Source organism: Trichosurus vulpecula, chromosome 2 (genome assembly GCF_011100635.1).
Source record: "Trichosurus vulpecula isolate mTriVul1 chromosome 2, mTriVul1.pri, whole genome shotgun sequence".
NCBI classification, from domain to species: domain Eukaryota; kingdom Metazoa; phylum Chordata; class Mammalia; order Diprotodontia; family Phalangeridae; genus Trichosurus; species Trichosurus vulpecula.
In genome coordinates this window covers 170,798,590-170,823,122 of record NC_050574.1, presented here as the reverse complement: position 1 = coordinate 170,823,122, position 24,533 = coordinate 170,798,590, and the positions used below count along the sequence as shown (strand labels likewise).

The window sequence follows — 24,533 nt, the reverse complement described above, 5'->3', positions numbered from 1 at the left end:
ATGTGCTGTTGAATGAAGTTTGAGAAAATCATGAAATTGTGCCAACTGGGTCCACTACAAATTTTTCTTACACAGCCTCAACTAGGCCCTCATTGCTGTTAGACAATCCTTTTACCCCTCCCTAATTAACTCACTGTCCCACTCACCACAGCTCTTCCAAAACTTTTCAGCCATCTTCAAGCCTTCATTATCTCTTCTTTCTTCATCCTCTTAGCTGAGAACCTTGCCTTATATTTTACAGAAAAAAATTGAGGCTGTTGGTTGAGAGCTACTTCTTCTCTCTTCCTCATCTTATGTCACTCAGATGCCTTCTACCACTTTCTTCTCCTTCAACTTGTGGCCTGTCTTCACCCAAGCTAACCCTCAACATACACTTGTGAGCTCTTTCCACTGTCTTCTCCATCTCCTCTTTTTCACTTATCCTCATTCTCTCCCTGTCTATTGGCTCATTCCCTACTGCAAACCTTCCCCCCCACCCTCAGAAAACCCTCACTTGATCCTCTATTCCTGCTAATTATTGCTCCATGTATCTCCTGTTCTCTGTGGCTAAACTCCTCAAGAAGAATGTCTGCAAAGTCCATCTGCCTCCACTTGCTTTGGTTTTGGATTTTATCCTTCAACCAAGACTGCTCTCTCCTGGGTTACTAATGATCTCTTAATTGCCCAATCTAATTTGCCTTCACTCAATCCTTAACCTTCTTGACCTTTCTGTGACCTTTGACACTATTGATCATCCTCTTCTCCTGGATACTCTCTTCCCTGTAGGTTTTTATGATAGTACTAACTTTCTCCTGGTTCTCCTCCTACTTTCCACCAGGGTAAGATAGATTTTTATACCCCACTGAATGTTTCTCTTTGCATATCTTATTCCCAGTTCTTATGAGAATAAGGTTCAGTTACTCCCCCTCACCTCCCCCCTCTTCCCCTCCACTGTAAAAGCTTTTTCTTGCCTCTTTTATGTGAGATGATTTACCCCATTCTACCTCTCCCTTTTTCTTCCTCATAGTACATTCCTCTCTCACTCTTTAATTTTATTTTTTTAGATATCATCCCTTCATATTCAGTTCACACCTATGCCCTCAGTCTATATATACTCCTTCTAACTACTCTAGTAATGATAAAGTTCTTATGAGTTACAAATATCGTCTTCCCATGTAGGAATGTCAACTGTTTAACCTTATTAAGTCCCTTATGATTTCCCTTTCCCATTTAGCTTTTTATGCTTCTTTTGAGTCTTATGTTTGAAAGTCAGATTTTCTGTTCAGCTTTGGTCTTTTCATCAAGAATGCTTGAAAGTCCTCTTTTCCATTGAATGCCCATTTTTTTCCCCCTGAATGATTTTATTCAGTATTGCTGGGTAGGTGATTCTTGGTTGCCCTCTGGAATATCATATTCTAAGTCCTCTGATCCTTTCATTTAGAAGCTACTAAATCTTGTGTTATCCTGACTGTGGCTCTATGATACTTGAATTGTTTTTTTCTGACTGCTTGCAGTATTTTCTCCTTGACCTGGGAGCTCTGGAATTTGGCTACAATATTCTTGGCAGTTTTCATTTTGGGGTCTCTTTCAGGAGGTGATTGGTAGATTCTTTCCATTCTATTTTACCCTCTGGTTCTAGAATTTCAGGGCAGTTTTCCTTGATAATTTCTTGAAAGATGATGTCATGACTCTTTTTTTGATCATGGCTTTCAGGTAGTCCAATCATTTTTAAATTATCTCTCCTGGATCTATTTTCCAGAATCAGTTGTTTTTTCCAATGAGATCTTTCACATTGTCTTCTATTTTTTCATTCTTTTGGTTTTTTTTTATTGTTTCTTGATTTCTTACAAAGTCATTATCTTCTATTTGTTCAATTCTAATTTTTAAATTTTTTTCAGTGAGCTTTTGTGCCTCCTTTTCCATTTGGCCAATTCTACTTTTTAAGGAGATTTTTTTCTTCAGTGAATTTTTGTGTCTTTTTTTTTTTCCATTTTGCCAGTTCTGCTATTTAAGGCATTCTTCTCCTCATTGGCTTTTTGTTCCTCTTTTACCATTTCACCTAGTCTGTTTTTTAAGGTGTTATTTTCTTCCATATTTTTTTGTGTCTTCTTTACCAGGTTTTTGACTTTTTTTCCATCATTTTCTTGCATCACTCATTTCTCTTCCCAGTTTTTCCTCTACTTCTCTTACTTGATTTTCAGAATCCTTTTTGAGCTCTTCCATGGCCTGAGACTAATTTATATTTTTCTTGGAGGCTTTGGATGTAGGAGCTTCGCCTTTGTTGTCCTCTTGTCACAATAGTAACTTTCTATATTAAGGGTTTTTTCCCCGTTGTTTGCTCATTTCCCCAGCCTATTACTTGACTTTTAACTCTTTGTTAAAGTAGGGCTTTGCTTCCAGGGTGGGGGTGCACTGTTCCAAGTTTCAGGGGTTTTGTGCAGCTGTTTTGAGGGATATGTCTAGGGATCTGTAAGTTTTCAGTTCTTCCAAGGTGGTATGATCTAACTAGAAGTGTTTACTACTCTCCTGGCTTGTGCTGTGGTCTGTGAGCAACCACAAGCACTCTTTTCTCCCCTGGAGCTGTGAAGAGGGTGCCCCCTCCACTGTGTCTGCAAGCTCTGGTGTGCCGGTGTTCCTCCTCACCCCAGGATTGGGACCTGGATCTGAGTATGGGCAAAACAACAGAGTCCTGTCTCAGTGCTAGCAAAGAGACCCCCTGAAATCTCCTTCTCACCAACTTTTTGACCTCCTTACTGTATGTGGGCTGATTGCTACCAAAGCAGCTGCTGCTGCTGCTCATTCACTAGCTCCCATGGCCTGCTCCTAGTTTGCTGGGGCCTGGGCTGTGCTCCACTCTCACCTGGGTGTGTCAGATCTTTCCTGATGACCTTCTAAGTTGTCTTTGGCTGGAAAATTATTTCACCCTGTCTGTTTATGGGTTCTGCTGCTCCAGGAATTGTTCTATGGCATTATTTAAAGGTGTTCTGAAGGGTTTTGGGGAGTTCTCAGGTGAGTTGCTGCCTTTTCTCCTCCATCTTGGCTCTGCCTTCCTGCTCTCCCCCCTCCCATATACTCTTAAATACAGCGACACAAGCCTCCTTGCTCTTCCTCAAATAAGACACCTTATCTCCCAGTCCAAGCATTTTCATTGGCTGTTTGCCCTGCCAGGCATGTTCTTCTTCCTCATCTCTGCCTCCTGGCTTTCTTCAAGTTCCCCCTAAAATCCCACCTTTTATAGGAAGAATTGTCCAGTTCTTAATTCTAGCACCTTCTATCTGTTGATTACTTCCAGTTTATCTTGTCTATTGCTTGTTTGTGCACAGCAGTTTGTTATCTTTCCCGTTAGGTTGTTCACTACTTGAGGACTGTCTTTTACCTTTCCTTGTGTCCGCAGTGCTTAGCACAGTGCGTTGCATATTGTTGTTTAGTCATTTTTCAGTCATGTCTGACTCTTCATGAGTCCAGTGCCTAATAAATGTTTATTGACGGACAACTTAAGTAGTCTTCAGGGTGCTTGAGTCAAATGAATGGATGTCAGATCCATTGTAGCTTACTAAGGAAAACCAGCATGCTTTAATGGTATGTTTCTAACCTGTAAGGTTGGTATGAAGAAAGACTTCTCGGTCTTTAGTAGGTTCAGCAAGTCCTATAGCACTGTTGTTAGAAATATGAAACTCCAAAATAAATGGACTGTTAGTTTGTTTTCGTTTGACATTTCTTAGAACCAAGTTGGTTTTTTTAAAAATTTTATCATTTTTATTTAATATTTTGATTTTCAACATTGATTTCCACAAGATTTTGAGTTACAAATTTTCTCCCCATTTCTACCCTTCCCCCCATTCCAAGATGGCATATATTCTGATTGCCTCGTTCCCCAGTCAGCCCTCCCTTTAGAGCCAAGTTGTTTTGATTCTAAATGACCCTCACAGTTCTTGCTGTGGAAAAAATTTCAGCTCACATTAGAACAGAAATAATCTTTGCTGTTTAGCTCCTATCGGAGATAATGTTGAAAAGTTTAGTTTGGGAATTTAATCATGTGAGAAATCTATTCCTTTTATATTTAATGGGAATTCACATGTGAGTTTTTTCTTTTTGAGAGGACAGTATTTAAGGAGGATAATAACAGTCCTATCTGTCTGAAGGGAGTTACAGTCTTTCAGAAGTTGAGATGGCTTAAATAATAGCTAATGGTAATAGGTGGCATTTATATGGAGTTTTAAAGTTTGCAGAGCACTTACTTATTTCATCTCATTTGATCCTCACAATAACCCTATGAGGTAAGTCCTATTATTATCCCCATTTTACAGATGGGGAAACTTAGACTGAAAGAGGTTAAGTGGCTTGCCCAGGGTCACACAGCTAGAAGGCATCTCAATTAGGCTTTGAACTCTGGTCTCTACTAATTCCAAGACCAGCATTGTATCTACTGCATCATCCAGCAGCCTCTAAAATAAGATGTAACCGCACACCTCCAGTAGGAGACTAGAACTTCCAGCTGGTACCTTGGACCCCCTGGTGAGCTTGACAGGTGGTCACGTTAACCAACATGAAGCAAATTTTTAAGACTGTGTACCCACTAGATGATATTCTCTCTAGGACTTGTTAGAGATGGCTAAGACGAGTGGCCCTGCCCTTCCCCTTCGAAGGAAACGGCCTTCACTATCCTGTACCCCTGAAGAAAGAGAACGACGCACTCAGCAGCGCTATTTGAAGGTTCTTCGGGAAGTTAAGGAAGAATGTGGAGATAGCACCTTATCCTCTGATGAAGAAGGTGAGTATTTTCTCATTCTTTGGGAAATGGAGGTGGGACTTTTAAAACTGGCAGCCTATTTTGCAGTTTGGAACCAGACATAGTAGTGGATCTCTCATGCTAAGAAACTACTTCTGTGGTGGGTGGATAATGGGACTTGAAGACCTCCTCTCCCATCTCTAGGACACTACTAGAAATTCCTGTTAGATGAAAATTACCAGATCTTTTATGCTTCATACTTGAGTTAGCTTTTGAGTTTAGTTTAGGTTCCCAATGGACAGCTCCCTGCTTGGCAGGGTCCTTTCCTGCTTGTCTGGTCCTATTGTGCCCCTTGAGAGAACTGCTTTTCCCCTTACAGGAGAGTAGTAGTAGCTGTTGGCCTGCTGCAATGCGATTCCTTCACTCTGTTGAATTGAAGTCTCCCTTCCTCGAAGAGCCGTTTAAATGATCTAAGTGTGCTCCAGTCCACCTGGGGAAGGGTCAGAAAGAAATGGTGGAACCCTGGTCTCCATGTTGAATCTTTAGCCCCGTTGAACCCAAATGGCCATTTACCCAATCTCCTTTATTGGAGTCCACAGCCACGTTGGATTTACAAGAACAATTTTCTTTTGAAGATCTCAGCTCATGGCTTCCGAGCTCTCCAGCCCGTTCTCCTAGTCCTGCGGTGCCCCTGAGGGTGGTGCCCACGCTTTCAACCCTGGATATGAAAACTGCAGGTGAGAACACAAATAATATCTTAACATTCTAGGGAGTAAGCTCCTCACATCTGTCTTGATCTAAGAATTTCTTTGGAACGTTCATAATAGTAAACTGTCCTTATGAAATAGAAGCTTTGAGAAAGAGGGTTTGGTACAGTTTTGTTATTTTGGGGGTGTGGAATTTAACCATTTTATTTTGATCCTTAGTAGCTGATCAGCTGATAACATACTTTTGTCAATGAAATCTAAATGGTAGTAGGCTTTGCTATTCCTTTAAAAAAAATAAGGAAAAAGCCCAATGTAGTTCTATAAACAAAAGAGATGTTTCTTTTAAAAATAATTTTGACAGATACAAAATAAATAATGAAAGCCCAAATAAGTCACAAAATCTTTTTACGTTTTGCTAAAAGAATAAACAAATTAACATATTTACTGTTTCCTAGTGCTTTTTTAGTTAATATGCTTATAGTTTGGTTGATAGTATTTTTTATGTAGTCATAGTCAATATGTACTTCTAATTCTTCATTCTTTGCATTGTATTACTTCACATTGTCTTTCCATATTTCTTTTATATATGTAATTTGAAAAAATTATAGCACTGTTCCATGACATTGAGATACGATAGTTTATCCAGCTATCCTCTATTCATTGGGCATATATAGGTTATTCCCAGCTTTTCAGCGTTACAGATATAAGTATTTTTGTACTAAAATATTTTCCCCTTAGTACATATATCTAGTAAAGTGGGACCAGTGATTTAAAATGTAGTTAATTTTGCAGTGTACTGTATATTGCCGTACTGTTCTTCCAGTGCATGATAGTTTCATTAACATAATAACAGAATACTACTTTCTTTATTGCCAACATTGAATTTTATTATTCAAAACTATTTTTACATATTATCTAAGTTATATTTTTCTGATTATTAGATTTTGTCCATTTTTTTTTCTAGTGGTTAACGGTTTTTTCCTCTATTTAAAGTTATCTGTAGTACAAATAATTGCCATACACTTAACCATTGCTGAGAGTACGTGTAAAATGAAAATGAATTTTATTTGGCATAGTTAGCAAATAAGAAACATTTTAAGAAGTATTGTCCAGTTGCTTTTAGGGCCAACAAATCTAAAATTACTGATGTTGAGTCATGTCACAGGAAGTTGAAATGTTGTTCCTCTGAATACAAGATTTTTGATAAATATGCAGACATGAGGAAAGACACTCCAGAAACATTTTTATAGAATTTTAGATTCATTAAGTCAATCTTCCACCTACTGTAGGAATTCTCTTCACAACATTGAATTATTTATTAAGGACCTACTATATGCCAAGCGTTGTAGTTATGTACTGGGAATACAAATTCAGTGTCCTTGACAGGTGGTTATTTAGTGTCTGCTTGAACACTTAATTTTTTTTTTTGAGAGGGGAAGGCAGGGCAGTTGGGGTTAAGTGACTTGCCCAAGGTCACACAGCTAGTAAGTGCATCAAGTGTCTGAGGATGGATTTGAACTCAGGTCCTCCTGACTCCAGGGCTGGTGCTCTACTCGCTGCGCTACCTAGCTTGAACACTTAATTGATGAAGAGAATGCTCAGTCTCATAAGGCAACCCTTTGCATTAATGAAAACCTGTAATTATTAATTGTTTCGTTATATTGAACTTAAAACTACCTACCTATAACTTTTTTCTACCTTGTCTTAGTATTGTCTTCTGAAGCTATATATAGAATGGAAATAATCCCTCTTATGAGTAATAGTACGTCATATTTTTGAAGACCACGATTATGTCTATTCTCAGCCTTCTTTTTCCAGGGTTAGACCTCCCTAGTTCTTTTAGCTATTCATAATGACAGTATTCGTTATTATATGACTTCCAGATTCTCCACAATACTATAGTGGTCATGTTTCTTTCAGTATACTTCAGCTTATTTTTGTTAATGTTTCGTGTCCAGAACTGTGCTTATCACACCCTTGTCTGACTAGGACAAAGTACAGAATGATTATTATTTACCTTGTGTTTGTTCATTTCATTCATTCATTCATTCTAAACTTAGTAGCCATTAACAGTATGTAAACAAGAATGAAAAATGATTTTTTTAAGAGACCATAAGCTCTTCACAGTTTTTTAAAAAATGTTTAATATACTTAGTAAACAGAATAATAACTAAAATGTTCTGTTTGTTTCCATATGCCCATTTGAATTTTTCTTCTGTATATTTTTTATTTTGTTGCTGTTGTTACTATTTTTGCAGTTGTAATCAATGTATATATTGATATTCTGATTCGGTTTTTTTCACTTTGTATGTAACTTCCCAGATTTCTTTGTGTTCTGTTTGTCCTTTCTTATAGTGTAATCATGTTCCATTATGTTCTAGTTATCACAATTTGTTTATCCATTCATTAATGTTGGAAATTATGTGGTTTCCATATTTTTATTATTATGAGTTATGCTGTTAACATTTTTGATTGAAGAAATGTTTTAATAATTACAAACTTAATAGCCATCAATTAGGACAAAAGATTATATGTGAACTGCAAACTTTTTCCACTTACAATTTTTATAAGTCTACATTAATTTTAACAAGTTGGTAACTAATCATTATGTTTGACATCTATGTCATGACTATTTTTGGACTTAGAGATTTTTCTTGACAATAACATTCATAGGATATTGTTCTAGCAATAAGATCCTCAGTTAAAGAGTTTTAACAGTTTTCTAGGTGCTGTTTTACCACATACTGTTCTTCACAAAGAGTGTGTCAATTCACAGCTCCAGTAGTGGTATAATAGTATTGATGTTTTTCCATAACCTCACCAAGACTGCACTTTGCTAAAATTTTTTTTTAACCAATTTCATATCTTAAGAGTTGTTGTAACTTTAATTTTGTTTTCAGATGGCTATCAATAATTTATTTTTCTAGGATTTTCTATTTATCTTTAGTCTCTTTATCTCTTGGGGGAATGAATGGCTTTTACTCATTTGTATAAATTCCTTAATAAAGTTTTGGATGTCAAATTTAAAAACAAATTTATGGCAAAGACATTTTTCCTACTCTTTTTTTTTCATTTTTATTTTGGATGAATTATGGTGTTTTGCAAAAAATCCTTTATATAATCAAATACAACTATTTTGTGTCTTATTCTTTTTAATTTGCCTAAATAAGTTCTTTCCTCCTTTCTATAATTACGGTAGATGTTAATTTTTTTTGTTAATTATATAAGAAAAAATTTATCATTTGGTCCATTTGAAATATATCGTGGCATGTGGTATGAGCTATGGGTCTAATCCTATGTATTTGCTTTTGGGTTAGGAATTGATTTACCCAATGTTTTATGTTTTGCCTTTCATTTTATGGGTGTTATGTTTGAAACAATACAGCTTAACATCTCATTAACATTTAAAATTTGAGCATTGTGTTAGTGAAGTGACCAATATGGCTTTGTTCATTTTGCTCAGATAAGCTAGAACTCGGGGACAACGATCTGAAGATGATGTTAAAGAAACACCATGAGAAGCGGAAACACCAACCCGTAAGCCATGGGGATTATCTGTGATTGTCAGTTTAATATCTGGGGACATGAATTTCTATGGAGAACAGTCCTAGAAGTTTCAGTTCCTTTGTACTTTTATTTTCGTTGTCAGAGGAGCAGGGGGTGGGTAAGAGGAATATCTAGAAATAGTTCATTGACAGAAAACATGTATGAGATAGCAAACTAACTAGAGAAAGTATAGAAGTGTGAGAGTTGATCCTTTTCATATATCTTTACTGCCCTAGTAACAGGAAGGAAGGAAGGAAACAGGCATTTATTAAGCCCCTGTTATGTGCTTTTCAGGTATTATCTCATTTAATCCTCACAGTAGCCCTGGGAGGTATGTGTTACTATGATACCCAATTTTATAGATGTGTAAACTGTGCCAGACAGAGGTTAAATTACTTGCTCAGGATCACATACAGTAAGTGTCGGGCTGAATTTGAACTTAGATCTTCTTGACTCCAGGCCCAGAACTCTCTCTGCCACCTGGCTACTTCTAGGCAGCTTATAATATAAGGTCCTATCCATCCTAATTTGATTCTCCTATGCACCTCCATTAAGACTAGAGTTCTAATCACAGAGAAGACATGATTTTCTGAGATTCCACTAAAGTCTAATGTCATCTGTCAAATGGGTGGGTGAAAATTTAGTCAATTCAAGTGACTCCTTCCTGGCCACCATCACTGAGTCTTTACAATTCTCATCCAGGATCACCCAGATCTTTTGACAGGGGACTTGACTCTCAATGACATCATGACACGAGTGAATGCTGGCAGAAAGGGCTCCCTTGCAGGTAAATGACTTTGTATTTCGTCTAGAGTTTTCATAATATGATTGAATTGTCAAAGTGAAAATGTGTGCTTCTAAGGTGTTAAATAACTTGCAGCTTCTTCCTTAGGCATAAATAGGCGTATAAAAAGTTAATTCAGACTTAGAATGACTGGTGAGTAATCTAATCCGCTATTTAGTGTCTAGTGCCAGGCACTGTGCTAGGCACTGAGGAGATAGACAAGAAGGAAATGGTCCCTGGGCTCAAGAAATTCAAGTTCTGTTCTAAGACACAACATGTACTTTTATAGTTATGTACAAAATGTACAATGTGATTTTTGAAAAGGGAGGGACTAGAAGTTGGAGGGAGCTAGAGAAGCCACATATAGCTTTAAAGGAAACTATGTATTCTAATGGACTTCTGAAAGTGTTAAAGCTAAACTGATAATCTCTAGTAGTTAGAATCTAAAGGTCTGCCTTCTCTGATTTGTTTTCCTCACACTAGCATATCACTTTCAGATAAGGGACCTCATTTTCTGATGTAGAGACCACTGTTCTTTAACTTCCTCTCTTGTTTTTCCTTACTAGCTCTGTTTGACTTGGCTGTCCTCAAAAAAAAGGCAAAAGAGAAGGAAGAGAAGAAGAAAAAGAAGTTGAAAATGATAAAATCTGAGATAGATGATCTAGCTGAACCTCTGAGCAGTACAGAGGGGATCCCACCCCTATCCCAGGCCCCATCCCCACTGCCAATCTCTGCCATCAAAGAAGAGTAAGAAAGAGACAGTGGTTCCCCAGGGATGCATGTTAATGAATTGATTTTATTTGGATATATTCTCCTGAATTTACTACTTCTAATTCTCAGAGAATTGGTGGGAAATTCTGGTTCTTCTTGGCCTTGTAGCTAAGATCAATCCTTTGTGAACCATTCTTGGTCTTGAATGGAGCACCTTGAGAGCTGTGGGAGGCACTGAGGACTAGGACCAGTCTAGGGACCATCCCATGATGCCCTTTGCAGTTGCTTTTTATCTTTACTTCCTTATAGGCCTCTTGAAGACCTCAAGCCCTGCCTTGGAATCAATGAAATATCATCTAGTTTCTTCTCCCTCCTACTAGAGATCTTGCTCATGGAGGGACAGGCTAGTCTTCCTATGGTAAGAGTGTCTGGGAAATGAGAGATATAAGGAGGAAACTTTAAAGGGGGAAGAAGCCGCAACCAGGCTACAGCTTGGGAGATGCAACTCTTGTGGTCTCTACTGGCTTTGTGTCTTTGGAAAATCACTCTGGACAGACTTTCCTGTTACTCTTGAGTTGTCTACCCTTTTGGAATCCTTGGGGTGACTTGATTCTTTTGTTCCTCCTGCAGCTGGAGGAGCGAGTCCTGGATTGGCAGTCATCTCCAGCCAGTACCCTTAATAGCTGGTTCTCCTCAGCTTCCAACTGGGCAGAATTAGTGTTACCATCCCTGCAGTATCTTGCTGGAGATAGCCGAGGTAAGGTGTTTGTTCCTATAGAGCCAACATTTTTTTTTGCTTTAGGTTTTGATTGCTATAGTGTACTGCAGCTTTTTTGGCTGATTTTTCCAGCTCCAATGCTATGTTCCCACGGTCTTCCATAGCACTCCTTTGAGGGCTTCTTGGCTTTGCCACTCTGGCCCACTCTGAGGGTCTGGCTTTAGCTGTTTTCTGGGTCAGTAGAAAGTAGAAGACAAGCTCTGACATGTGCAGTTTGCTGATTTGAGCCATTTCCTTACAGCTGTTCCTTCTAGCTTTTCTCCATTTGTTGAGTTCAAGGAGAAGACCCAGCAGTGGAAACTGATTGGTAAGTAGTATACTTTGCCTCTTTATACCATTGGGCCTTCCTCTTTCATTTTCTCTTTGATATTCTTTCCCTTTTTAGTCAATGAAATTCTGAAGATTAGGTAAAATAATTGAACTAAAGGCTTTTTTTTATCCAGAGAAGACCTCTGGCTTTTTTCTATTTTGATGCCTCAGGCTTGGTAGTGTGCTCATAATTCCAGGCTAGAGTTTCATTGTTTAGATTTTAGTTGCTGATATGGAAATTTCCACAAGTGTAGTCTTTCTGATCTGTTCAGTCTATCTCAATGGAAGCCTTTTGTCCTTTCTTTTGCCCTTTTTTCTTTAGTTCTGAGTACAGTTCCTTTTAATAAGTATTTGTTGAATTTAATACACTAATTATAGCTTTACTATTGTACTGAATACTTACGTTTTTCTGGATTAATTAATAAACATATTTTCATTATTTCATCTGTTAGATCATTGGATTGCAATGATTGCCCAGCCCAGAGATGTTTGCCTTGAATTGGCTATTTCTTAATAGTGGGAGCCTGTCTTTTCAGTCTGTGAAGCCCACTATGGAACCAGTGTGGGGCAAACAGCTTTTTTTTAGGGTGGTGACATCTGGGTTTGAGGGTAGAGCATATTACCTCTTCAGGAGGGTACATTTCATCTCCTATGAAGGAAACCGTTCCCTTTCTTATTTCTTAAGTGTCATAGGAGACCCATGATAAGTAAATTGATTAATTGGTACATCTTGAACATCTCTTACAGATGGTTCAGTGTAATGGTAGGTTAGAAGGAAGTTTGGATTCTTAGTCATATACTCAGATCTGATTGTGTTTATTGTTTTCTGGTTCTACTAATAGGCTCATCCCAAGACAATGAGAAGGAATTAGCTGCCTTATTCCAACTGTGGCTAGAAACCAAAGATCAAACTTTCTGTAAGGTATGGCTTCTAAGAAGTGCTAGAATCTTTCCACAAGATTCTCTTGACCCTTGAGGTGTCCAAAACATTCAGAATTGAGTCTTTTTCTTGGTTAAATGATTTGCCTTGTTGTCTAGCAGGAAAATGAAGACAGTTCAGATGCCACAACACCAGGTCCCCGAGTGTAAGTACAGAATAGTTGACTCTTTCAAGCATCAGTATATCTTTTAACTAATATTTATAAGGCCTGGCTTTTAGTCTTTTAGTCCTCTGACCATTCTAAGCCACCCCTCTGGGTGCATTCTAGCTTCTCATTGTCCTTTAGATAATGTCACTTTGTTGTGGTGCTCAGACCTAAATATTCTACCTAGTTGAGCCTCTTTTGTTTTGGACACTGAATACCGAATTCAGTCAGCCTAAGAGCACTCATTGGGTTTGTGTTGTTTTTTTTTTTTTGAGGGGGTGGGGTTTGGGTGGGGGTGCCCTTTAACGATGTTGATTCATTGTGCTTTTAAAGTCCATTAAAATCCCCAGGTCCTTTTTATATGAATTGTGGTTTAGCTACTTTTCTTGAATCCTATACTTGTGAGCAGCTGCATTTTCCCCATCGAAGATAGATAGTGAGGATGCTTGTGAACGAAATATCTAAACCTTCTAAAAATTCTCCTGAAGCCCATTATTCTTTGAGCTTTACTATGTAGCCTGCAAAATGTTTGTCACTAACCATTTATATACATGTAAGCTAACCAGGGATGATAAAATGGTAGTAGTGCCAGAAAAACAGCCTTCCTAACTGTTACTATTCTGAATCCGCAGAATTTAGAGGGACTATAGAATAAGCCAGTGAGACTTAGTGGGACCTGGAGAGGGGGAATTCTGTCCTTGCTGTGAAAGAGGAGTTGTGGGGAAGGGAAGAATTTCAGGTAGAAAAGGGTGGGAGGATTGTAGAGTAAAGGCCATAGTTGGTGGGTGCTATGGATGGAGAAATTGATCTATGAACCTGCCACTTGGGGTTGATTTAAAACTGTGTTCCAGAAGAACTGACTACGTGGTCCGGCCTAGCACAGGGGAAGAGAAACGGGTTTTTCAGGAGCAGGTGAGGAAGAACTTGAAACAGTGTGAACCTGGGATTAGTGAAAATGTATGTAAAAAAGCATCAAACCCAATTGTCCTTGTGTCTAAGTTCTTAGGTGGGAAATCTAGTCCTTTATTGATTCTTTTAGATTCCATTACCAAGTTAGAAGTAGAAGTCCTCTCATCACCTTTTCTTCATCATTAGCAACAAAAAGTATTTGTATAGCTCTTAAATTACTTTGACAGACATTAAGTGCCAAGAACACTGTGTTAGATGCTGGGAGAGATACCAAGATAAAAAAAGACACAACCTGGTCACTTAAGGAGCCTTAGCAGGAAAACATTTAGGGGCAGCAGGGAGAAGGAGATATATATTCATATAGAACATGAATGCTATGCAAAGGTAAATGAAGGAAATGCATGTCATTTCTGACTAAGAAGTTGCTTTTTCTCAATGGGGGCTTATAAAAGGGCCACATTTTCTTTCTCTGATTCTGTTTAAATGAGCAATTTACTTAGAATCATAGGATCATAGATTTAGAGTTGGAAGGGACCCTGGAGGTCATCTAGTGACATTTTACAGATGAGGGAACACAGGGGAAGAAGAAAGGGAACAAACATTTATTAAATACCTACTATGTTCCAGATACTGGGCTAAGCACTTTACAAATAAAATGGGCCCATAGTGATTAATTAACTTGTTATACAAGTTCCCAAGGTCTTCTTCACCCAATTCCAGTGCATGTTAGGTACTCTGCCAAGTGCTGAGGATGCAAAGAAAGGCAAAAACATGGTCAGGGCTTTCACAATGTAAATGGGAGAGAAATCTCAGAAGTAGTAGTGGTGCTATGGAGTCTGAATGGAGGTCAAAGCATACTATTTTCACTTTTTTTTCCTTTTTTGTTTTTCCTTTCTCTCGGTTTTTCTGCTTTGTTCTGAGTTTTCTTTCACAATATGACTAATGTGGAAATATGTTTAACATGATTGTATATGTATAACCTATATCTGATTGCTGTCTTGGGGTGGGGGAAGAGAAGGGAGGGAGGGAGGGAGGGAGAAAAATTTGGAACTCAAAATCCCATGAAAATAAATGTTGAAAATTACCTTTACATGTAATTGGAAAAAAAATGAGATACTATTAAGAAAAAAAAGTGGTGGTTGTGGTGGGTTAAGGAGAGGTGGAGAACGGGAATGCCTCTTGTAGAAGGTGAGATTTGAGCTGAGTCTTGAAAGAAATGAGAAGGGCAGTCAGAAGGTGGAAGTGAGGAGGGAGAGCATTCTAGCCATGGTAGACAGCCAGCAAAAAGGTGAGGAGGTGGGAGATGGGGTGTTGTATTTGAGGAACAGCAATAAGGCTTAATTGTAGATTACCTAGAGGGGAGTAAAGTGTAAGAAAACTTGAAATGCAGGAATAGCCTAGGTTGTGGGGTTTTAAAAGCCAAACAGGATTTTTTATTTGATGATGGAGGTGATAGGGAACCACTGGAGTTTATTGAGTAGGGGGGTGACTTAGGGAGATCACTTGGGAAGTTTAGTGGAGAATGGACTGCAGTGGGGAGGTAGCTGAGGAAGAGAGACCAACCAGCATGTTGTTGCAATAGTCCAGGTATGAAGTGATTCACAGTGTGGTGGCTGTGTGAGTAAGGAGTAGGGGACAAATATGAGAGCCGTGAACGTCGAAGCAACAAGAATTGGCAACAGATTGGATATGTGGAGCGAGTATGAGTGAGGAAGCTAGGGAGGAAATCAAAGTCAAGCACCTAGGTGACTGTGAAGATAGTGGCTCTATCAGCAGTAATATGGAATTTAGGAAGAGGGAAGGATTTAGTGGAAAGATTACGAGTTCTGCTTTAGACATGTTGACATTGAGATGTCTATGGAACATCAAGTTTAAGATATCCAATAAGGCATTGGTGATGTGTGACTAGAGATCAGAAGAGAGGTTAGGGTTGGATAAATAGGTTTAAGAATCATCTATATAGATTTAATTGAACCCATGGGAGCTGATGTGATCACCATGTGATAGAGGGAGAAGAGCAGAGGACAGAGCCTTAAAGGTCATTCATGGTTAGTGGCTGTGACCCGGAGAAAGATTCAGCAGAAAGATTCAGGCCTGAAGAACAGTCAGCTAGGAGAACCAAGAAGAGCAATGTCTCAAAAACCTAGAGGTGGGAGAGTATCCAGGAGAAGTGCCAAATGCTGCAGAAGGGTCAAGAAAGATGAGATTTGAGAAAGAGCTATTAGGTTTGAGAATTAAGGGATAATTGCTAACTTAGATGAGAGCAGTTTCAGTTGATGGGGGACAGAAAGAGCTCCATGCTCCTGACCCATTCCTCTTCTACTTGCTTGCCCCAGGAACGTTTCCGTTATAGCCAGCCCCACAAAGCTTTCACCTTCCGAATGCATGGATTTGAATCAGTGGTGGGGCCAGTCAAAGGTGTCTTTGACAAAGAGACCTCACTTAACAAGGCCCGGGAGCATTCCTTGCTGCGTTCCGATCGCCCTGCCTATGTCACCATCCTGTCTCTTGGTATGGCACCTAGATTTCTTTCTGGGGAATATTTTCTTTTATATGAGCTGGTGTATGATTTTGGGCTGGGAGGGGTCATAGAGACATCGGCCATTAATTTTTGATTTTGTTTCATCAGAAATCTCAGGGATGGTTATACTACCTTCCACAGCGATAGAGAGAGGAGTGTGTGTGTGTGGCGGGGTGGCAGGGAAGATATATTGGGAATTTTATATTGGGAGATGGGGGAGAGCAGGTGGGGCACAGGAACCAGTCTTCTTTACCTGAATTATTTTTTCTTCTGGAGTCTATTTCTTAAAAATTTATTTTTTTTTCTGAGGAATTGAGGAAAGTACTAGCCTAGCAATTAGATGTCTGCCAAGAATTCTTCAACCTTGTTTAGAATGTATAGCCTAGGAAAGTGCGGAGACCACTACCAACCACCAGGGGGCAGGCTGTCCTTGATACTGACCAAATACAGTAAGGGAAGACAAGCCTTTTCTTTGTAGAAGAGGAAATGAACGTGGTATTGTGCTGCAATGGAATTCTATCTCCTCTTATTTCCGTTTCTTTTACAACCACCTCCAGTCAGGGATGCTGCAGCCCGACTGCCCAATGGAGAAGGGACTCGGGCTGAAATCTGTGAATTGCTGAAGGATTCCCAGTTTCTTGCTCCAGATGTTACCAGCACTCAGGTAAGATGGAGAAGAGGTTACAGCAGTTGTCACCTTTCTAAGATCTTCTGGAAAAGCTCATATGCACTGAAATGAACTCCTTTTTGCTTGGATTTCAACAATTGTGTATTGTTCTGAGACCTCATTTGATTCAGTTCAACAGAGAGTTTATTGAATACTATGCTTAATAAATGTATGTAGATAGTGGTAGTTAAAGTGCTGAATAGTTTAGAGGGAACTGTTGAACACCTTAGGCCCATAGGCTGGCCAAGCCCAACAGATTATCTCTAGGGCTCAACTACTTCCTGGGACCTGGATTTTGCCTCTACTTCAGTTGTGCTTACATTTCTCAGGTGAATACAGTAGTAAGTGGTGCTCTGGACCGACTACACTATGAGAAAGACCCATGTGTAAAATATGATATTGGACGAAAGTTGTGGATCTACCTTCACCGTGACCGGAGCGAGGAAGAGTTTGGTGTGTGAGGCCTCTGGGTCAAATGGGTTAGACTACAAGCGGGAAGTCATCTAAATTACTTGCTCGGTCTCTTTATTCATTTGGTTTCAGACAAGAGTTAGAGGGTTGAAGGGCTGGATTTAGCCTGATAGTGTGGTTGCCTGGGGGTGGGGGTGAATTCTAATAATACTAGTCTTAGGATTCTGAGGTTCAGGCATGGCTTATTAGTTACTCTTGTTCACAGAGAGAATTCACCAGGCGCAGGCAGCTGCGGCAAAAGCCAGAAAAGCCCTTCAGCAAAAACCTAAGCCCCCTGCCAAGGTGGTAAGTGACTCTGGACCTCAGAGAATTTTGAAAAGGTGATAACAAGAAGCAAATGTGTTCCACTGCTTACTTAAAAGGCCTTTGAAGCTATGGTAACTATGCCTTCCTTCATTGGGCTCATGATTAGACCTGCATATTGTCTTTGTTCTCTGGTTGCAGAAGTCCAGTAATAAGGAGAGCTCTGTGAAGGTGCTTAACAGTGGTACATCAGAGCCAGGTCAGCTAAGTCTTAGTGACTCCAGCATGCCAGCCACTCCTGTCACACCTGTCACCCCAACCACCCCAGCCTTGCCTGCTACTCCCATATCACCTCCACCTGTGTCAGCAGTTGGCAAGAATATACCTAGTACAGGCCCAGAACCAGCTAAATCTAGCCCAAGGTACGCTCTTCCCTCTCTTCCCTAGCTTCCTTCCCTTCATGCCTCTTCATTTGGACATCCTAAGCTTTTTCCCTTTTCTCTTACAGCGTTCTTCTGGTATCCTCACCAACAATGCCTCAATTGGGAACATTGCTCTCCCCAACTCCAAGCAACCAGACTCCACCAAATTCCCAGTCCACTGGCCGGGTGGTGAGCCATTCTGGCTCGACTGGACTTCCCCAGGTGCGGGTGGTAGCCCAGACCAGCCTTCCCGCTGTCACTCAACAGCCCACCAACTCAACACAGACACTGCCACAGATGCCAGTAGGCCCCCAAATCCGGGTTCCAGCCACTGCTACGCAGACCAAAGTCATACCACAAGTGAGTATGGAGGCTATAGGGCATTAGGTAGCAGGAGAAACTGAACCAAGCATGGCTAGTGATTCTACTGGAAAGATCCTTGAGCCTGGAAAATAGGAAACTTGTGTTCTAGTCCCAGTTCATCTACTAGTGTGTGATTTGAGTGAAGTTTTAATCCTGCCTGCCTTAAGTTCCCCTGTCTGTAAAATGGGAACAATACTGTCAATCTTAATTACTTCAAAGGGTCATGTTAAAATGAGTTCCTTTAAAAACATTTTGAGAACTAGAAAGCACCATAACAGGGATAGCTCTCAGTGTCCCTTGAGTGCTGAGTTCAGACGTTGAGTCCTGTAGCCTCAAGATGAATTTTCATCTTTTTGTGTTGGGGAAATGAAATGCTCTGATATATTCCAACTAGATATGTTGGAAAAAATGAGTTTTTGTAGAGAAGTTCCTTAGTGCCATAGCATACTAAAAGTAGAATCCTGCCTGGTGCTGGTCCCTATTCTGTGTCTGAATAAAGTGTTTTTTTTTCCTTATCTTGAGTCAGACAGTGATGACAACAGTTCCAGTAAAAACTCAGCCTGCCCCAACCCCAGCAGCTGTGCAGCGGCCTGGGCAAGGCCAAGCAGGACTCACAGTGACAGGTCTCACTGCCTCCACTAGCCCTGCAGCAAAACCTGCCACCAGCTCCCCTGGAAGCTCTGCATCAAGTTCCTCTACAACCACTGTTATCCAGAATGTCCCTGGCCAGAATATTATCAAACAGGTTACTGATTCTTGGGTGGAATCGGCTTCTAAATCCATAAACCTATTTGATATTTAGGAAGGGGAATAGGGGTGTACAGAGCTTATTTAGTCTTTTATTTGCCATTGATTCCAAGTCAGTTCTAGTAGAAGCTTGCAGGCATTGCAAGCGTTTATTTTTGAAGAAATCCACTTGGATTACTTGGTTGGGAGTTAGGCCTCTGAGAATTTGTTTCTACTTGGACCTTTATACAAATCATTTCCTTCTCTGGTTTTCATTTACTATTAATGAATGTAAAAATAGTATTACTTTCTTAAGTAGATTTGAACAAGTAAAGATTGTGAGTTGGAAAATGTGTTTATAAATTTTGCATGGTGGTATTACTTAGGGAGACTTAACAAGGTCCCATTTAGCAGAGACTTCTCCAGGCCATATAAGTGCCTTTCTTCCTCTCTCCAGGTGGCAATTACAGGACAGCTGGGTATGAAGCCTCAAACAGGCAACAGCATCCCACTAACAGCCACTAACTTCCGCATCCAGGGTAAGGATGTTTTACGCCTGCCTCCCTCGTCCATCACCACTGATGCCAAGGGCCAAACGGTGCTACGTATAACTCCTGACATGATGGCTACCCTGGCCAAGTCCCAGGTCACCACAGTCAAACTGACTCAGGACCTCTTTGGGGCAGGAAGTGGTACTCCAGGAAAGGGAATCTCTGCTACTTTGCACGTCACTTCCAACCCTGTGCATGCATCTGACACCCCTGTCAAGGCCAGCTCAGCTACTGCCCCTTCATCTACTCCAGCAGGCACCACTGTGGTCAAAGTAGCCCCTGACCTGAAACCTGCAGAAGCCTCAAGCTCAGCTTTCCGTTTGATGCCCGCACTTGGTGTGAGTGTGGCAGACCAAAAGGGCAAAGGTGCAGTGGCTTCGACAGAGGCAAAGCCCGCCGCCACAATTCGCATTGTGCAGGGACTGGGAGTGATGCCTCCTAAACCAGGCCAGACCATAACAGTTGCCGCCCATGCCAAGCAAGGGTCCTCCTCAGCAGGTGGGCCTGGAGCTGCTCATACTTCCACTGTGTCCTTGCCCAGTATGAGTGCTGCTGTGTCAAAGGCTGTGGCGGTGGCTTCTGGGGCCACAGGCACCCCTATCAGCATCGGGACGGGAGCCACCACCGTGCGACAGGTCCCTGTGAGCACAACGGTTGTATCCACTTCCCAGGCTGTGAGTAACATCGTAAGTTAAGTGTAGCCTGTCTCATTAAGGCCCCTTTTAAAGCCATTCAACCCAGTTGTTTCTGTCAAAAGGGAAAATTAGTCAGCCTTCTTATTCTAGTAATGAGGACTGGAAATCAAGGTATTCCCCATTTTCATACCATTCTACCTGACCTTACCAGTTTTATTTTTTATTAATTCATTCATAGTATTTATAAAACTTCCCCAGTGTGTACTATACTGGGTAATAGGGTCTTAGTGTTACTTTTTTTTTTGGAGGGGAGAAGGCAGGGCAGTTGGGGTTAAGTGACTTGCCCAAGGTCACAGAGCTAGTAAGTGCATCAAGTTTCTGAGGCTGGATTTGAACTCAGGTCCTCCTGACCTCAAGGTTGGTGCTCTACTCACTGTGCCACTTAGCTGCCCCGCTTATTTTATCTTTTTTTTTTTTTTTTTAGTGTTACTTTCTACAATAAAAAGAGTGCACTAAAATCTTAAATCATTTGATTATGAAGATCAACAGAGGGTCAGAATACAGGTGGGGTGGTTTGAGAAGGGCCTTCCCTAATTAGTGAAAAGTCTAAGTTAAAGTCTTTTAAAGTGATTTTACACCATTTCTCCCACTTGTAGCACCAGAATGTTGGTAACAAGGAAGTTTTATACTGATTGTTCCACTTTGGTTTTTTGAGTCAGTGAGCTCTTCCCTTAGGCTGAACTCCTTGAGAGAGGGGGCTTTTGCCTTTCTTTGTATTCCCGGTGCTTAGCACAGTGCCTGGCACATAGTAGGTGTTTAATAAATGCTTGTTGGCACAGAACATGGAAAGGTAATTCCCAATAGGGTCTGCCATAGAAGCAACTGAATGACAAGCTCAGGCAGCTGATTGATAGAAGACTTGGACTCGGCTTCGTTCTTTCAGCAGAAAGACTATTTGTTAAGGAAAAAGTATCGTTCCAAGTAGTGCATTGATGCTTTGAATTACGTTTCAATCAGTTAAGCCACCTTTGAATCAGAGGAAATTAACACTTTATATGAATCTCTTCAGGGTAGTATCCCTAGTCTTTTCTACTGCCTATTACTGTTTTCTCTGTGACTAGTGAGTCACAAAGAGGAAATAAACTAGATCCAGCAGAGGCCGAGGTGAACTCCAGAGGTACAGATGTGGTGGTGGCTGTTGCTGTCCCTGTTTTTCTGCTCGGGGGAAATGTTGTTGCCACTCATCAGCACCAAGTGAGGCATCTGTCCGAATTCATGGAGTATTATCATACACCTAGAAACATTCTGTTACTGACAAGGAAAAATAACGACGGTAGAAGAGCCAAATAGCTTGAGAACAGACTTGAGTGAGCCTCAGGGACACTGTACATTTTCAACTTTACTACATTAATTTTGGGCCCTGCAAACTGAATTTTCTTCATTTGGCTGATTGTGCAACCTTACTAATATGTGTATCCCTGGAAGAAACTGAAAATGCCTAAGGAATGCATAACTTGTTGTCTCGTTCTTAATTAAATTACTACCCCTCCCCTCCCCTTTGCTGGTTCTCCTTCAGTGAACCTACGTTCCAGTGGAGCACTAGAATTGCATTCAGTATTATTAACTCTTCAGCTCCTTTATCTTTTCCTTTATGCTATTAAATGGGAAGCCCACATTTGTGTTCTTTTTTTTTTGGTGGGGTGGAGCGGTGTAGGACTGGGATGTTTCTGTATAGGTCATAACTCCTCCACTTTTTAGGGCTACTTTGACTTTGACCTAAATTTCTTGGCTCACTGGAAATGTAGAGAGCAGGGGGTAATGAAAACGGTTTTCCGGAGATCTATCTTACAATTCAAGTGCTTGGAGCTCTGGGGGCTTTTTAAAAGTTTTCCTAGTGCTTCTCTGTGTCCCTCATCCCACAAAAATCCCCTTCTTTTTAATGAGACCATCTTTGTAGCACAGTGCCTGGTGCACGATAGGCAGTCAATTAATGCTTATTTCCTCCCTTCTTTTCTCTGTAGGGTAAGCTGCCTACAAGGATTACAGTGCCACTGTCAGTGATCAGCCAGCCCATGAAAGGCAAAAGCGTGGTTACAGCTCCGGTCATCAAGGGCAACCTCGGAGCCAAGTGAGTGACAGTAGGGAGGCTGAGAGCAGATTGAGGCTTGGGCTCTCTTTTCTAGTTAGAAAAGGAAAACTATGGAGGAGGTGGGTTATTTCTTAGGATCCTCCTTTTGGTGTTCTGGCTCACTTTGATTTTTGATAAGACTCACAGTCTTATCAACCATTTGCCACTTTGTACATGATACTGGTTTTGTTACTATTAGACTTAACACTTTTTAAGATACTTGGCTTAATTTTGTGGAGCAGAGGGATTTTACATCAGTATGCCACACCCAGTCTTGTTTTCTCTCCACAGTATCAGTGGATTGGGCCGGAATATTATCCTCACTACCGTGCCGGCTGGCACCAAGCTCATCACTGGTAACAAACCTGTTAGCTTCCTCACTGCTCAGCAGCTGCAGCAGCTGCAGCAAGGCCAGGCCACGCAGGTAAAACCTCAGGGATCCTACTGGTCATAGCACACTTCTCACCATCCCTCAATTAACTTGAGTGGTGAATCCTGTATGTTCTCTGGGGCCCCTCACACTATCTCTTTATAAACAGGTACGCATCCAGACAGTCCCAGCTTCCCACCTTCAACAGGGAACAGCTTCTGGATCTTCCAAAGCTGTCTCTACTGTCGTCGTGACCACAGCCCCATCCCCAAAACAGGTGCCTGAACAGCAGTGAACATGGCCTTCCAGGGAAAGAAGATGGCTTCTCATGGACTCTCCTGGATTTGTTCTCCCAGCTGAAGAGAATAGGAGCTACATCACACCTGTAAACCCTCCTTCTTAAGGAGAGAAAGGCCAGGTAGTGGGGCGATGTCAGCAAACTGGATTCTGCAGTCACAGGATCTAGTGAATAATACCTAAAAGGGCCCCAGTTCACTCCAGGTTTCCTGAGCCTGCTTTGTGGATTAATCTAGGGCAAGACAGTTTATTACAATTGTATGTGGTCCCAACTATACCATACGGACCAGAATTTTCTCCCTTGCTGTTGATTGGAGTCAAGTAGGAGAATTATGAGAGAGTTGCAGGCTCTGTGAGCAAGCCTTAAACTTGTTATGTGGAGATCTTCAGTGATAGATTTTAGCCTCACATGGTATTCCTTAGTCACTTCTGTGACTGGTGGATTGGATACCAGGTTTAGGTGACATTTTGTGTCCAGAAAATAATTTTATATAACTTATTGGTTTTTTTTTAAGATACTGTTGCACCCCTTTCTCAAAACGGAAGCTTGGGCTTTAGCCCTTAAATAGATCACTTAGTCTCTTTTAAGGGAATAGCTGGTATACCAGCAGACTAGTGCAGATTTTTTTATGACTGTGATAGAGAAATGTGGCTGCAGAAAATGTAGTTAATGGATGAACTACAGTGGATTTCCTGAAATGAGACTAGAGATGGAAACTGCCTATATTATAAGATGGTATGGGGACTTTGAACATGGTGTAAGTTTATTGCTAAGTCTTTAGACTTTGTCTGTAGACTTTGCTCCTCTTATCAAACAGTGGCCCAGAAAAAGTGAGCAGGCTCCAGGGCAACACTACCATTTATGCTGCTTTTGCTGTCTTGCATTAGGACCTTTATTCCCTGTTAGTGGTATTGCTCTCACTTCTGGTCTTGGAATAAGGAAGAAGAGTAGCAAGGCACAGGGCCAAGGAGCAACCTATCCAACAAGCACTGATCTTACACATATTGACCTGAAGTTTTAAAACATTTTATTAATACAGGCTGTTTCATGCTTCTTTTAGCAGTCTCTATTGCTGCCTGACATTGCTCTTTTAAAAAAATTTTTAAGTGTAATATATAATTAAATGTGCTGTTAACACCATATGCCTTCTTGTTTGCTTTGGAAATTGTATGAATGCAGTTTTTTTTTTTTTTTTTTGCTAGCTACTGACTTGATGACAACTTGTGATCTAGACCTCTCTGTTTTTCAAAAAATTGTTTAATTGATGCTTTTTGTTTTTTATACTATTGTTATTTTCCAGTAATGATATTGACTCCCTGCCCCCATACAGTTTTCTCTCATAACAAAGTAAAACAGTTAAGCAAAGCAAACTGACATCTACTATATCGACCAGTCATCAAGCACATATTGAGCTCCTTCTATATATCAGGCATTGTGCTAAAGTTACATGTAGGCTATTGGGTGGGGGGGGGGCATGGCACTAGAAGCTAAGGGGTCAGGAAAGGCTTCATGTGGGAGTGGTGCTAGAACTACATTATAGCTTTGAAGGAGGCTAGAGGAATCACATCCTGTACTTCATTCAGCCATTCCCCTGTGTCTGA

At 40.6% G+C, this 24,533-nt stretch overlaps 1 protein-coding gene across 8 annotated transcripts in view; it reads left to right on the top strand.

Moving 5' to 3' along the window:
- The window catches only part of NFRKB (nuclear factor related to kappaB binding protein), a 37,706-nt gene extending 13,615 nt beyond the window's left edge, over positions 1-24,091 (top strand). Inside the window, exons 6-27 of one of the 8 annotated variants that reach the window (XM_036744512.1) lie at positions 4,576-4,750; positions 5,344-5,445; positions 8,879-8,952; positions 9,664-9,748; positions 10,312-10,492; positions 10,766-10,874; positions 11,087-11,213; positions 11,476-11,541; positions 12,386-12,465; positions 12,585-12,628; positions 13,483-13,540; positions 15,874-16,048; positions 16,616-16,722; positions 17,055-17,178; positions 17,402-17,481; positions 17,641-17,861; positions 17,948-18,221; positions 18,751-18,969; positions 19,408-20,175; positions 22,158-22,264; positions 22,556-22,688; positions 22,804-24,091. In XM_036744512.1, coding sequence (XP_036600407.1) covers positions 4,576-4,750; positions 5,344-5,445; positions 8,879-8,952; positions 9,664-9,748; positions 10,312-10,492; positions 10,766-10,874; positions 11,087-11,213; positions 11,476-11,541; positions 12,386-12,465; positions 12,585-12,628; positions 13,483-13,540; positions 15,874-16,048; positions 16,616-16,722; positions 17,055-17,178; positions 17,402-17,481; positions 17,641-17,861; positions 17,948-18,221; positions 18,751-18,969; positions 19,408-20,175; positions 22,158-22,264; positions 22,556-22,688; positions 22,804-22,929 — 3,435 coding nt within the window. In that variant the 3' untranslated portion in view covers positions 22,930-24,091. Of the gene's footprint in view, positions 1-4,575; positions 4,751-5,343; positions 5,446-8,878; positions 8,953-9,663; positions 9,749-10,311; positions 10,493-10,765; positions 10,875-11,086; positions 11,214-11,475; positions 11,542-12,385; positions 12,466-12,581; positions 12,629-13,479; positions 13,586-15,873; positions 16,049-16,615; positions 16,723-17,054; positions 17,179-17,401; positions 17,482-17,640; positions 17,862-17,947; positions 18,222-18,750; positions 18,970-19,407; positions 20,176-22,157; positions 22,265-22,555; positions 22,689-22,803 lie in introns of all 8 variants that reach the window. The other 7 variants (XM_036744508.1, XM_036744511.1, XM_036744507.1 and 4 more) reach the window with 7 other exon arrangements.
- The last annotated feature ends 442 nt before the right edge of the window (positions 24,092-24,533 follow it).